Source organism: Nothobranchius furzeri, chromosome 5 (genome assembly GCF_043380555.1).
Source record: "Nothobranchius furzeri strain GRZ-AD chromosome 5, NfurGRZ-RIMD1, whole genome shotgun sequence".
Classification (NCBI taxonomy): Eukaryota; Metazoa; Chordata; class Actinopteri; order Cyprinodontiformes; family Nothobranchiidae; genus Nothobranchius; species Nothobranchius furzeri.
In genome coordinates, this window is record NC_091745.1 from 29,233,724 (window position 1) to 29,248,485 (window position 14,762).

Here is a 14,762-nt window from a genome sequence, read left to right on the forward strand (position 1 = left end):
AGTATCAGCAGAGCCAATAGATTAGCTTTTGGGCGGGTCTAATAGTAAACCGGTTTCCGTTTCGGTCCTAGTGCTCAACCAAATCCTTTTAATGGAGCGTAACATTGTTTTTGGACGGAAAAAAGTGCAGGGGACCAAAACTGCCTTTTGAAAAAGTGGGGGGGACATGTCCCACCCGTCCCCCCCCCAAAATTACGTCCCAGCCCCCGTGTGGTTCTGGGATTCTTGCTCACCGTTCTCATGATCATTTTGACCCCACGAGATGAGATCTTGTGTGGAGCCCCAGATCGAGGGAGATTATCAGTGGTCTTGTATGTCTTCCATTTTCTGATAATTGCTCCCACAGTTGATTTTTTCACACCAAGCTGCTTGCCTATTGTAGATTCACTCTTCCCAGTCTGGTGCAGGTCTACAATTCTTTTCCTGGTGTCCTTTGAAAGCTCTTTGGTCTTGGCCATGGTGGAGTTTGGAGTCTGACTGTTTGAGGCTGTGGACAGGTGTCTTTTATACAGAATGAGTTCAAACAGGTGCCATTAATACAAGTAACGAGTGGAGGACTGAAAAGCTTCTTAAAGAAGACGTTACAGGTCTGTGAAAGCCAGAGATTTTCCTTGTTTGAAGTGACCAAATACTTGTTTTCCACCCTGATTTACAAATAAATTCTTTAAAAATCCTGCCATGTGAATTCATGCATTTTTTTTTCACATTCTGTCTCTTACAGTTGAAGTGTACCTATGATGTAAATTACTGACCTCTGTTCATTTTAAGTGGGAGAACTTGCACAATCGGTGGATGACTAAATACTTTTTTGCCCCACTGTATACTGACTTACAATAAGCTGCATCACATTTATTTATCTGGATGCGTGGTCAGTGGGCCACCTGGGTCCGTTGTCTAATGCTGAGAGGAACGTTTTGTTCATTTTTATGTTAACGAGTTTTATAGGTTGACGAGCTGACAGAGTGGATTGGTTCTTGCTCAGGAATAGATGAACTAATAAAGAAGAGAGAGTTCCAGTTTCTGGACTTGGTGTTTGATGTCCTTGTTCCAGAGGTACAAAGCAGTCTTCAGCAGTGATTAGTATAAAAGTTACTTTTCGAAAACATTTGACAGTGTATGAAGTAATCCTTAACAGAGTTTGGTGGCAGGAGAATCTCGTCTCTGCTTTTTGCGGATGATGTAGTCCTCCTAGCTTCATCCAGCTCTGACCTTCAGCTCTTGCTCCCTTCAGCTCTTGCTGGGTAGGTTCGTGGCCGAGTGTGAAGCGGCTGGGATGAGGGTCAGCACCTCCAAATCTGAGACCATGGTTCTCGACCGGAAAAGGGTGGCTTGCCAACTCCGGGTCGGGGGAGAGGTCCTACCTCAAGTGGAGGAGTTTAAGTATCTCGGGGTCTTGTTCACGAGTGAGGGTAGGAGGGATCGGGAGATCGACAGACAGATTGGTTTAGCGTCTGCAGTGATGCGGACGCTGAGCCGATCTGTCGTGGTGAAGAGGGAGCTGAGCCAGAAAGCCAGGCTCTCGATTTACCGGTCGATCTACGTCCCAATCCTCACCTATGGTCATGAGCTTTGGGTAATGACCGAAAGTAGGAGATCGCGAATACAAGCGGCTTAAATGAGTTACCTCCGTAGGGTGGCTGGGCTCAGCCTTAGAGATATGGGCCATTCCCATCTGTACCGGGTCGGCCCGGGCCGGGTAGCGTAGGTTGTTTACATATCTGGGTGGCCTGGTATTTTTCCGGTCCAACCAAGGCTCATTCTCAGCCCTCTTCTCGAGGGGGTCTGCTTCAGGCCGACCAGGGCCAACACACCCACTACTGACAGCAAATTCACACCTTCCAATAGAGCAAGCCTCTGATTGGTGGGTAGAATCAGCCCACATGGGCTCAAGACAAGTATGTGTGGAATCAACCGGGCCAGGCTGGGGCCGACTGGGGCTACCAGGCCCGGGCCGACCCGGTACAGATGGGAATGGCCCAATAGGGTGAGGAGCTCGGACATTCGGGAGGGACTCGGAGTAGAACCGCTGCTCCTCCGGATCGAAATGAGCCGGTTGAGGTGGTTTGGGCATCTGGTCAGGATGCCTCCTGGACGCCTCCCTGGGGAGGTGTTTCGGGCATGTCCTGCCGGCAGGAGGCCCCCGGGTCGACCCAGGACACGTTGGAGAGGTTACATCTCCAATTTGGTCCGGGAACGCCTTGGAGTCCTGCCAGAGGAGCTGGTGGAGGTGGCCGGGGAGAGGACGGTCTGGAGCTCCCTAGTTGGGATGCTGCCCCCGCGACCCGGATAAGCAGAGGAAGACGACGACAACGATGAAGTAATCCTGCATGTTTTTCAGGTAACAATAAAAGTGTTGGAAAAATGGGAGGGGATGAATCGATATGCAGCTGAGAAAGCCATGCTTCAGCAAATTCATTTGTACCCAAAATAAAATGGTTGTGAAATTAAGTGTTTGGTTTTCTTGTCTTTCACTCAAAATAAATACCAACTAGCTAAATAGTTATCAGCTGTAGTAGTAAAATTCTGTTGTAATGAGCTGCTGTGATACACATAGAGGACAGTGTTATGGATATTTTGTAACTAATTTTTGTTGCTGGTGAGAGAGGAGTGTTGCTGAAATGTTTTTCACTGCTTCTGGGAGTCCTGTACTTTAGCAACCGGTGTGGGTCAAAAGTTCATCCTGGGCTTAACAATAAAACTGAATATTTAGCCAGTACTATTTTGTTTGCACATTTTGAAAAGTCTTAGTTTAATGTGTTCTCATTTTTTCCATATGTTTTTAATTCACTTTACAGCCTTTTATTGTGTGTGTGTGTGGGTTAGGGTTAGGGTTAGCAAACACACACACACGTACACACACACACACACACACACACACACACACACACACACACACATATATATATATATATCTATATATATATATATAGATATATATATATATATATCTATATATATATATATATACATACATACATACACACATGTATGTGCTACTGTCATAAAAATTCCCTGTCTGAAGGACAAAGGGATTTAACATTCAATTTTCATGCAACGTAGGTAACAACGTTATTTAAAAGTTTGCCAGTCCAGATCTGAAGAGAAAAAAAATCCGAAATAAAAGCTTTTTCCGGTAAGTTTTGTTTAAAAAAAAAACTACTTCCAGTGAAAGTAATGACTTCTGGTTAAGGTAATGACCCACCGTGTAATTTTTATCTTAAATATGTACATATCGAAGAGAAAAACGACACGGTATGGTTTTTCTCGACAAATCCAAACTACTTCCGGCAAAGGTAGTGACTTCCGGCGAAGGTAATGACCCGATGTCTTGTTTTTCCGGATACGTCATTTCCTGTCACGGCAAAGACGCCAGCTGATGTCTGCAGCCAGATGCTTGTGGTAAAAAGAGGCAGATGCCGATGCGTTTCATATGGAAGTCAAGTGTGCCACATATTCATAAAAAAGTAAAATATAAAATTTAAAAAGAGATTTATATATTTATATATAAATTAAAACTTTCCAATTATAATGAAAATTTATAAAATAACGTAAAAATTCGAAGGAAAATCTGTTGGTCAGGCTGAAAAGTTTGGGAACCACTGCTCTAAGTGATAAGTGAATATTATTTTTTAAATATATTTTATGTGCAGTTTTTTAGGGCTTTTATATTTTCTGTAAAGATCGGTATGCTGAAAATCATTTAATGTTTTGCATAAAGCATGAGGTTTTGGTTAGTAACTGATTGGAAAAATAACAAATGACTGGATTAAATAGTGGGGCGCCTCTGTCAGTGCGCCCCAGGGCAGCTGTGGCTACATCGTAGCTCATCACCATCAGAGTGTGAATGTGTGTGTGAATGGATGAATGATACACTGTAGTGTAAAGCGCTTTAGAGTCCTTACTCTGAGAGGCGCTATACAAGTGCGGAGCTTTGTTGCCAGCGTTCCACTGCATAATGGCTTCAAACACGTAAATAATAGTTAGTTTTTACGTAAACTGTTGGAGGAAATTACACAAACTGACTGAGCTCTAGTTAAGGCGCTTGCTATAGTGTGTGTGTGTGTGTGTATGTGTACGTGTGTGTGTGTGTGTGTGTGTGCATGTGTTTGGGGGAGGGTACATTGGAACTTTGTCCCCCCCCAGTTTGAAAATCCTACCTGCGCCCCTGGTATCAATCACTCAGTAGGGGAGCAGATTGCATATGATGACATTATTGATGACGTTGCATCAAGGTTAGGTTTTAGTTTGTGTTTTCTGTTCTAAGTGCAATGCTGTAGTGATTATCTTTAGTTTGTTACTGTATGTGTGAAACATTTTTGCTATTTAGAATGTTTATTATATATTATGTTCATATATTCTAAATATTTAGTTATTGTTTGTTTTTGTATATTTGATTCTATATATTTTGATACAGTATATAACGTATGTTGCTTTACATTCTGACAACTTCATAGTAATTAATGTACATATGTGCAACTTAGAAAAATGAATGTTCAATAGTCGTTCTAATAAAGGGGGTGCTCAAAGGGGGCCTTGCCCGGGGAGTAATTCCATGTAGAACCGCCACTGCCTGTGCCCCCCCCCCCCCCCTACACTCCCATTGCCCACACCTGCTCAACCACTCCAGATAATGATCACAGATCTGTCCTTTGAAGATCTGTAAAGTGCTTTGATACCTACATACATGCATGCCTGCACAATCACACACAAAGGAACACATGTCAAAATGCTATTTTGCAGAATAAGCTAATTTTGTACATTCAGTCAGGCTTATTTTTTGAAAGAACACTGAAAAAGCACAATTACCAAAAATTCAGAACACACACATGCAAACTATTGTATGGCATCTCTAAATAACACACAAACCATTTTTTTGCAAAATATGTATTATAATGGGCAGTCAGAGGTAAAGAAATACAGCTAAATCATTCAACTTAAATGCTGGGTCAGCCATTGCCCTGCTATATATGGAGAAAGTATGCCATGTAGTGAAAAACAGTAAAAACTGCTTCTTACATTTGTGATGAGACTGTAAACACGGGCACAATCATAATTTTTTAAAATTATGCCAATATTTATGCTAATTAAAAATATATGATTTACATGAAAGTCAATGGCACAAAAAATGCTTCAATGTGCTTAACTGTACAAAATGATTTCCACGTTTTAATAAAGTAGATTGAATATTTTTTCAAACTTTTTTGTAATTCCTTCCAAAATACACATCCTCCATAAAAATTAGATAAATTGCATTAACATAGCCAAAGTTATTCACAAAAATACACGTGTCAGCACAAAAAAATGCTCTAATGTGAGGTAAGGGATATATATATATATATATATATATATATATATATATATATATATATGAGGATGGAAAAATTATTGAGATGGGCACATGACGTGTCAAGGGGTCTTTACATAACACCCCCCACCCCAAATCCGCACAAGCCTGCTGTGTCCCCCCCACTTCTGAAATCAAAATTTCGTCCCTGCACGGGGGGACCTGGTGAATGACCTGCAGAGAGCTGGGACCACAGTAACAAAGGTCACCATCAGTAACACACTACAACGGCAGGGAATCGAATCCTGCAGTGCCAGCCGTGTTCCGCTGCTGAAGCCAGTGCATGTTCAGGCCCGTCTGAAGTTTGCCAGAGAGCACATGGATGATACAGCAGAGGATTGGGAGAATGTCATGTGGTCAGATGAAACCAAAGTAGAACTTTTTGGTATAAACTCAACTCGTCGTGTTTGGAGGAAGAAGAATACTGAGTTGCATCCCAAGAACACCATACCTACTGTGAAGCATGGGGGTGGGAACATCATGCTTTGGGGCTGTTTTTCTGCTAAGGGGACAGGACGACTGATCCGTGTTAAGAACAAAATGAATGGGGCCATGGTAGCAGCTTCAGTGACAGACTGATCCATCCTCGCAGTGTGAAGGAGAGATGCTGCAGGTCTTTCCTTCCGGCCACTGTTAGACTCTATAATGGTCATTGCTAACATGGAACCCATACATCTGTAACATTCCACTACAAATATCATCACCAACATGTGCAATATTGCTATTACTGTTGTTATTATGTGCAATAATTACCTTGGCTATCTTAATTTACAAATATGCTCTTGTATATAGATGTGCTACTGCTGCTATCCTCCTTAAACTGTTGCAATAATGCAGTTTCCCCACTCAGGGACTGAAAAAGGTATTTTTGTTCTTATTGTTCTTGAAAGAAATTGCTAGAAAACATCTGATTTTTGGTCATGTCTGCACTTTGGTGCACAACTGGAAAGGCTGTGTGTGTGTGTGTGTGTGTGTGTGTGTGTGTGTGTGTGTGTGTGTGTGTGTGTGTGTGTGTGTGTGTGTGTGTGTGTGTGTGTGTCTGCATACCTCTCCGAAAGTACGTAGTTGCACCCTAGTAGACCTCACTTCTAGCCTAGTGAACCGCAAACATATATATCAGTGAAACCGACCAAACACGTCTTTGCAAGTTATAGAGACAAAATGTACAAACGGTTTTGATAAACATGACTAAATTTGTGTTCGGTAGTTTTAAAGGGCAATAAAGCAGAAATTGATGTGATAAACCATAGATATGTGTATAAACCATAGACATAGACACATCATGAGGATATGTCTGCGATATTAACGCTTGAAATTACGACAGTTGCGCTAGAAATACGGCAGAAGCCTCTTTCCGCTCTTTTTACGGTGCGTCACTTCCTCTCACGCCGGCATTCCGTCGGGTTTTACATCGGTGTAAAACCATCTGGGTGTAAAGACTCGATAAAGAGTCACATTATTCTCGGTAAGTTTCCACCAAAGTTTGCTCAGATGAGAGAGGAGTATCAGCGCTTGTTGGCGCTGGGAAACATCTCTCAGAGAAAAATGACAGTTTGCAAAAAGCCGGCTAGTTAGCTTAGCTTAGCTTTGTTAGCGGGCCCACCCGACAGGATGAGCCGCCCTAGCTAAGGCCGTCATCAGATAAAATATTTACAAAGAACACCCGTAACTTTGACATTAAATTAAGTGGAAGAGATTTTATTTCTCACTACTGAACACGGATTCATGCACGTTTGGAGTAAAACGCATTTGGCTGCAACGCATAAACAATAGTTAAATCTGTACAATACTATTCAGCCCAAGACCTGAAGAACACCGTTTAAGAAATAAAGATTTAAAGCAGTTTACTTTTTTTACTTTATCACATCAATTTATGCTTTATTGCCCCTTTTTAATACTGATAATAATTAAGTGTAAATGAATAACTAGGTCTCCGACCACCTGGAAATACAATTGGGCGTTTAACTCAAACCATAAGGACTACATTGCCATCCTCCTTTCCACTTCGGGTTTTCTATTCTAAATCCGTGGACTGGTGTCCTGTGGTTCCACATTTTTGGTTTGGCTTTCCTTGGTTGTTCATTTTCATTGTTTTTATGACCTATGTGACTGTCTCTGCCTGTGTTGGTGCAGCGCTGTGGTCGGTTATAATGCTGCGTTAAAAGCGCTCTAAAACTAAAGTGGTATGGTAAATATATTAGAAATGTGTCTGTTACGCCTGTCTCAGAATAATTCAACCAGTAAAAATAAATTAACATGACTGACTGGGTTTATTTTATAGACGAATGCTTGTTTGCATGGTCACTAGGTGGTATTTTAGAGTCTCTATAAGTGAAGCCAACAGTTGGCTGTTCTTGGACCATTTCAGAAATCAGCAGACAGTGTTTTAAACCAGTGATGTCAGCTTTTCCTTTTTATGGCTTTCTCTATTTTCTGTAAAATGTTTACCAGTTGAACGATCTGTGTTAATGACTGGGTTGGTGATGATTAGCCCACTGCGCAATCTGATCAGTGCCCATGTGTTTGAGAGCACTGCTGGAGAGATCAGAGCTGCTGTTGCTGAGACCCGTTGACGCTCCGCTGTGCTTTAACCAGAATCAAAACGCAGCATCGCTGAAGTCCGGTCTGTGTTCTGCTTCGATCTCAGGTCATGGCAAAGTTTCACGCCCCCGTGATCCAGGACAACCCGTCTGGATGGGGTCCGTGTGCAGTCCCGGAGAAGTTCAAAGATATGCCCTACCAGCCTTTCAGCAAAGGAGACAGACTGGGAAAGGTCTGCCCTCACCGGAGCTCCTCTAGCAGAACCAGAACCAGAAGCAGGTTGTGTTTGATTCTTACTGTGTTTGGTCTGACAGGTTGCTGACTGGACTGGAGCTACTTACCAAGACAAGAGATACACGAGTGAGTGAGATGGTTTAAATTCTTTATCTACGTATATGTTTTAATGTTAAACATTTGAATTATTTTTGTCTTTTTTGCTTTTCAGATAAATATTCCTCTCAGTTTGGAGGTGGGAGTCAGTATGCCTACTTCCATGAGGAAGATGAGACCAGCTTCCAGCTTGTGGACACTGCTAAGACCCAGAAGACGGCGTACCAGAGGAACCGCATGCGGTTTGCTCAGGTAGAGCATATTGTTGCAAAACAGTTTAGTCCTGATGAGACTATTGAGCTTCATGTAGGTCAGCAACAGACGTGGCTTTGTTTCCACAGAGGAACCTTCGCAGGGACAAGGACCGTAGGAACTTGACTCAGTTCAACATGCAGACACTTCCTAAGAGTGCCAAGCAGAAGGAGAGGTGAGATCATTACTCTGAGCTCCACTGGAAAGATCCAAGCTGAACAATGAGCTTTACCTCACTCTTTCGCCTTTTCAGAGATCGTTTGCGTCTGCAGAAGAAGTTCCAGAAGCAGTTTGGTGTCCGTCAGAAGTGGGATCAAAAATCTCAGGTGTCGATTATTTAATTTCTATTGTTTCCCTTTTAGAGCAGCAGAAATCAAATCATATTCACCAATAAAAAAACACATTCTTGGTTTATTTTTAAAGGTGCGGTTCATTGTTTAGTCGGTGCATCTGCAGTGGTCTCTAGTAGGAAGGGATACCTTGTAAGTCGTACTCTGTGGGTGCATCGGGCAGAGTGATATTTGTCCTTAGGAAAACCGATTTAAAGTCGGGCACATCCTTGGGCAGCCAGGTGCTGTAGCAGAATTTAATTTAAATGTATTTTTATGTTCATTGTTAAATACTCTAAATAAACTTTATTTATGTGTCTAATTTTAACGGAGTGCACAACGTTAAAATTTAGAAGTTGGTTCAAAAACCGATTCAACTTCAGAAATTTAGTGCATTAACTGATGTTGTTAGTGACATTTTAGCATGACCAAGAAGTGGAAAAACATCTGGATTTGGCCGTAAAAGTCACATCGGCTATCTCCTACGTGTCGGCGTCGACTTTAGCTGTGTGCGTCGGCAATAGAGAAACCAGTAGAGGTTGACCTCTATTTTCTGCTTCAGTCTGAGGATTCATGATCACAGATGAATGATTCTGAAGTATTTGGGTCTGTTTGAAGCCGTTGTGATGGTCTTTGGTGAATTTGTGTGTTTGTGCTGCTTCTCAGGCCCAGCTGAAGCCCAGAGACTCCTCTGTGGAGGTGAGGAGTGACTGGGAGGTGAAGGAGGAGATGGACTTCCCCAGACTGATGAAGATGCGATACATGGAGGTTTCTGACCCTGTTGACATGTAGGTGAAGCTTGTCTGGTCTGGTCTGGTTTGTGTTTGGGTTGAATCTGTACATCTGTAAAGTTCTGGTCCTCCTGCAGCGAGTGCTGTGGTGCGTTGGAGTACTACGATAAAGCGTTCGATCGGATCACCACCCGCAACGAGAAGCAGCTGAAGAGCATCAAGAGGATTTTCCACACCGTCACCACCACCGATGATCCGGTCATCCGGAAGGTTGGTGGCTCCTCACCGGTCCAGCTCCTCCAGAGGCTCTGAATGTTTTCTGGGTGGAGTTCTAATCTGGTTCTGCCTTCCTCCAGCTGGCGAAGACTCAGGGCAACGTGTTTGCTACAGACGCTATCTTGGCCACATTGATGTGCTGCACACGCTCCGTCAACTCCTGGGACATCATCGTGCAGAGAGTCGGCAACAAGCTCTTCTTTGACAAGAGGGACAACTCTGACTTTGGTGAGTTTTGGGGAGTTCGCCGAACCTGCCTGAAAACGGAGGAGCTCTGGTTCCATCTGCAGTTGCAGCCAAAGGCATCAAACAAAACGCGATCACGTCTGCGTTTAACCTCCGATTAATGCAAGCAGAACGATTTATTTTAGGTTGTTTTCCTGAATTATTTGAACAGATTTGCTAACTGTGAGTGAAACCGCCAACGAGCCTCCTCAAGATGAGGGAAACTCCTTTAACTCTCCTCGTAACCTGGCGATGGAGGCCACCTACATCAACCACAACTTCAGCCAGCAGTGTTTACGTGTGGTGAGACCATCACACACAGATCCAAACACACACACTCACACACACACTCTAACGTTCAGCTGTGTTCAGGGAGGAGAACGGTACAAGTTCCCAAACCCTAACCCATTTGTGGAGGAAGACATGGACAAGAGCGAGGTGGCGTCTGTGGCCTACAGGTAGGTCCTGGGTTCTGGTGTTGGCTCCATCTGTGGGACGTGATAACCGGATCTTCTGACTGACTGGTGCTTTTTGGGGATTCAGGTACCGTCACTGGAAGCTCGGGGATGACATCGACCTGATCATCCGCTGTGAACATGACGGAGTGATGACTGGAGCGAATGGAGAGGTGTCCTTCATCAACGTCAAGACCCTGAACGAGTGGGACTCCAGGGTAGGAGACACCGTTACTGGTTTCAGAGAAGGGAACAAAAGCATGTCCAGTAAGACAGCAGCAGCTGGCTCTGGGTGCTGCGGCCAACAGGAGGCTGTGGGTGGCAACAGGCGGTTGGTTTCCTTTTGGACCGCTTCAGTTCTTAAAACACATGTTCCATGTTCTTATTTCCTGCAAACGAAATCTTTCTGTAACTTTTCTTGTCTTCAGCCTAAATAAAGGCTAACTTAAACTAGGGCTGCTCGATTATGGCAAAAATAATAATCACGATTATGGTGACTGAAATTGAGATCACGATTATTTAAGACGATTTTTCAATTTATGTTGATTTTATTTGTTTTTATTCAGTCACAAAATTGCTCAGGCCACAATCAGGACAACAATGAATAAGAAACAAGATGATCACTAAAGTAACTCCTGATTCCCAGTATAAAAAGACCAATATACTTATAGCTCATAGTCTATGACCCAAGGGCTGTAGACCTTGGTTTAACTCATGTAAGTCTAACCAGTACAGACCCAAATACCAATATCTTGCAAATACTGACAGCAAGAATTATACAGTGGCATTTATAACAAATAAATGCAAATAAATTGATGTTCACAAAATGTTGCATAATATTTATTTAGTCGTGTCAAAGTGCTGTAGGAGAGTGCACTAGCACCGTGTCCTCAGAGAGATTAGTTATCAGCGTGAGGAACTTATTTCTACCTTATTTATAAACTATTTATTTACAAGTCCATCAGTTAATGTAATAATTGTCTCAACCACAGCTGCACCCCCCACCCCCCACCCCGGTCTCACAGCAATCCGGGGCAAGCTGCACGTGTGTTTAGCACGCGCACATTTAGCCGTTTTTAGTGGCTCAGGAGTCCGCAGGTGCGGTGTGTGTGTCACTCACTCTGGTTAATCCAACAAGGAGCCGGCTCCGAGAGCAGTTTCTTAAGCGACTGACACATCACTACATCATTCCCTTTCCTAATGTCCTGAAGAACGGTCCGGACGCGCAGGCGGAGTGTTTAGCTAACCTGCAGGAAATGTCGACGACAGTTATCCAGAAAGTAGCTAAGGGTTACCAGAGATGTTTCTGAGGTGGTCGCTAGGTACTTTTAAGATTTAAAAAGTCAAGAAGGGGGTCTGAAAAGCTGTTAGAAATAGCGTCAAAGTCACTAAATTGGCAACACTGTGGGAGGAGCGCTTCATTTGTAACTCAGGGCAGCGCAAGCGGGAGGAGCAAATAATCGGCTTGTTTTGTTTTTTATAAACGTTCAAAACTCAGATCGTAATCGTGATTAAAATTCGATTAATTGAGCAGCCCTAACTTAAACTAATCTATCAAGTCTATAAGAGGTCAGAATTCATGTTTACAAACCCTCCGGCTGACTTCTGACAACCACCGCCTTCTTGGTCTTCCTGATCAGTGGGACGGTCCAAAAGTTCACATTTTCCTAAATAATAATTTACAGATTCAGATATCTAATTAACATAAATTATTCTTATTGCTGAAACCAGTCATCTCTATAATGTTGTTGGTTCATGTGCAGCAGCCCGGTTCTGACGGGGAGTTGTTGATCCATTCCTCATCTCTGTTTCATCTTCAGTATTGTAATGGAGTGGATTGGCGCCAGAAGTTGGACTCTCAGCGGGGAGCCGTTCTGGCCACCGAGCTGAAGAACAACAGCTACAAACTGGCCCGCTGGACCTGTTGTGCCATGCTGGCCGGGTCGGAGTATCTGAAACTGGGGTGAGTATGCCGACCCTGTGATGGGAGCTAATGGATGATGGTCATTAAGCAGGCTGGACCTGACTTCCACCACGTGTGCTCCTCAGGTACGTGTCTCGGTACCACGTGAAGGATTCTTCTCGTCACGTCATCCTGGGAACCCAGCAGTTCAAACCCAACGAGTTTGCCAGCCAGATCAACCTCAGCATGGAGAACGCCTGGGGGATCCTCCGCTGCGTCATCGACATCTGCCGCAAGCTGGATGAGGGCAAGTACCTGATCCTGAAGGACCCCAACAAGGTGAGTGGAAACGAGTCCCAGAGGACCAAAGACGGAGGTCCAGCTGACAAGTACTGACTCGTTCTCACTCTGGTTCCACTAAACAGCAAGTGATTCGAGTGTACAGCCTGCCTGAAGGTACCTTCAGCTCTGATGAGGAGGAGGAGGAAGAGGAGGATGAAGAGGATGAGGAGGAGGAAGGTCTGTTATTTTAAACTTGGTTTTTGAAAACCGTTTAGAGTGAAGTGACCTGAGAGATGAAGAGAAAACTAAAATCTTTTCAAAAGAAGGACCTGAATCATGCTGATGTACACTTTCCAGAGCAAAGATGGCCACAATAGAACCGTTGGCACTTTTGAAATGTGATTCTTTATAGAAGAAGTTATTTTCGTGACTTCAGAGGCTTTCAGGTTTCTGGATAAAAATACCATCTATCTACTTTGTTGTCTACCACATGTGCAGCACACGCATACGGAGAATGGAAACTATTTCCCTCTGACCCTTAGTGCAGTACATCAGCTTTAAAACGAGATCTGATGGTGTTTTTGTTTACATTGAAAGCATCTCCATATTCAACCTGATTTATTGATTTCTTGTTTCAGATGAAGAGAACTGAAATGTGGAGCTTCCTTCTGTGACCAAACCAGCCTTCATCTGGAGAAACAGTTGAATTGATTTTGACACTTAATAAAAACAGAATGGTCAAATTCAGTAAAGGATTATTGTGTAATTTTGTTTTTATTTCGGAGGAATACAAATAAGTCAAAAACAACTAGAGTTGTTTTCTGGTTCGTGACCAGCAAGGCTCTCGATTTACCGCCCAGTCCTCACCTTTGGTCATGAGCTTTGGGTAAAGACGGAAAGAACAAGATGGCGGATACAAGCGGTTGAAATGAGTTTTCTCCACGGGATGGCCGGGCTCGGCCTCATGGGCTCGACACACGGGAGGTGACATCGCCTCTCCATTCATGTTCAATCAGACGTGCGTGACAAAGCGATAATCGGGTCTCCCTCCTACTAAGCCAAATGCGAAAAACGTGCGTGTGAAATTTTGTGCTCGTGCACGTGTCGTGCACAGGCGACCCAGCGACGCGATCCCAGAAAGTTGAAATATTTTCAACTTTTCATCGCTGTCGCTCGGACGAGGACCAATCAACGGAGGTTTCATTCACTGACCAATGAGCAGACAGGATGCTCCTACACCTCCGAGCAAACATGGAGGAGAAGTTGATTATTATTATATTTTATAGTAAAATCAAAAGTAAGATTTCACATAACTCTAGCAGCACCTTGTGAAACATCATATCTAGCGCTTTATTAACTCTGAACCGCTTAAATAACCTTAATTCCCTCCAACCTGACACAGCCAAGCAAAACAACGGAAGTTTCCATTTCACCATGGAACAGAACGCGTAGACGGCTTTGCCGCTGCCGCGGGTCGCCTCCCGTGTGTTCGGTAATAAAAGCGACAGCGAGGAATTTCGCTGATCGCGGTCGTTTGTCGCCTCCCGTGTGCTGAGCCCCTTAGGGATAGGGTGAGGAGCTCTGACATTCGGGAGAGACTTGGAGTAGAGCCGCTGCTCCTTATCGAGAGGATTCAGTTGAAGTGGTTTGGGCATCTGGTCAGGATGCCTCCTGGACGTCTCCCCAGGGAGGTGTTTCAGACATGTCCTGCCAGCAGGAGCCCCCCTGGTCGACCCAGGACACGTTGGAGACGGTACATCTCTGATCTGGCTCTGGAACACCTTGAGCTCCTGCCGGTGGAGGTGGTTGAGGAGAGGATGGTCTGGAACTCTAGTTGGGATGCTGCCCCCACGACCCAGACCTGGTTATGCAGAAGGAGACGAGATGACCTCATTGGTATCCTGTCAGGAACTTCTGCATCAGTACCAGTAAAGGGTCCATTTAGGTCTTTGTCATCAGCATAAAATCAGACGTGAGATGACACTTCAGACAGAAAATAGATTGTATCCCAAGTGTTTAGTCCTTTTTTAGGACATTCAAAGGCCAACTTCAAACAGACAACTTCAGAAAATACAACAGTGAAGTTGGCTTCTA

General features: G+C 43.8%; 1 protein-coding gene across 1 annotated transcript; it reads left to right on the forward strand.

Moving 5' to 3' along the window:
* Positions 1-6,666: 6,666 nt before the first annotated feature.
* Positions 6,667-13,423, forward strand: eif3d (eukaryotic translation initiation factor 3, subunit D). Its single transcript, XM_015974281.3, has 16 exons — positions 6,667-6,809; positions 7,992-8,117; positions 8,200-8,245; positions 8,331-8,467; positions 8,557-8,642; positions 8,721-8,793; positions 9,463-9,584; positions 9,665-9,797; positions 9,884-10,031; positions 10,201-10,331; positions 10,401-10,486; positions 10,572-10,701; positions 12,304-12,446; positions 12,533-12,725; positions 12,812-12,905; positions 13,307-13,423. The coding sequence occupies exons 2-16, from the start codon at positions 7,995-7,997 to the stop codon at positions 13,318-13,320; spliced, it is 1,659 nt and encodes a 552-aa protein (XP_015829767.1). The 5' UTR covers positions 6,667-6,809; positions 7,992-7,994; the 3' UTR covers positions 13,321-13,423.
* Positions 13,424-14,762: the final 1,339 nt, after the last annotated feature.

Coding starts and splice junctions, on each gene's coding strand:
- eif3d (XM_015974281.3), top strand. CDS start 7,995: ATGGCAAAGTTTCACGCCCCCGTGATCCAGGACAACCCGTCTGGATGG. Junction 9,798..9,883: donor ATGATCCGGTCATCCGGAAG/GTTGGTGGCTCC, acceptor GCCTTCCTCCAG/CTGGCGAAGACTCAGGGCAA. Junction 10,332..10,400: donor GCCAGCAGTGTTTACGTGTG/GTGAGACCATCA, acceptor AGCTGTGTTCAG/GGAGGAGAACGGTACAAGTT.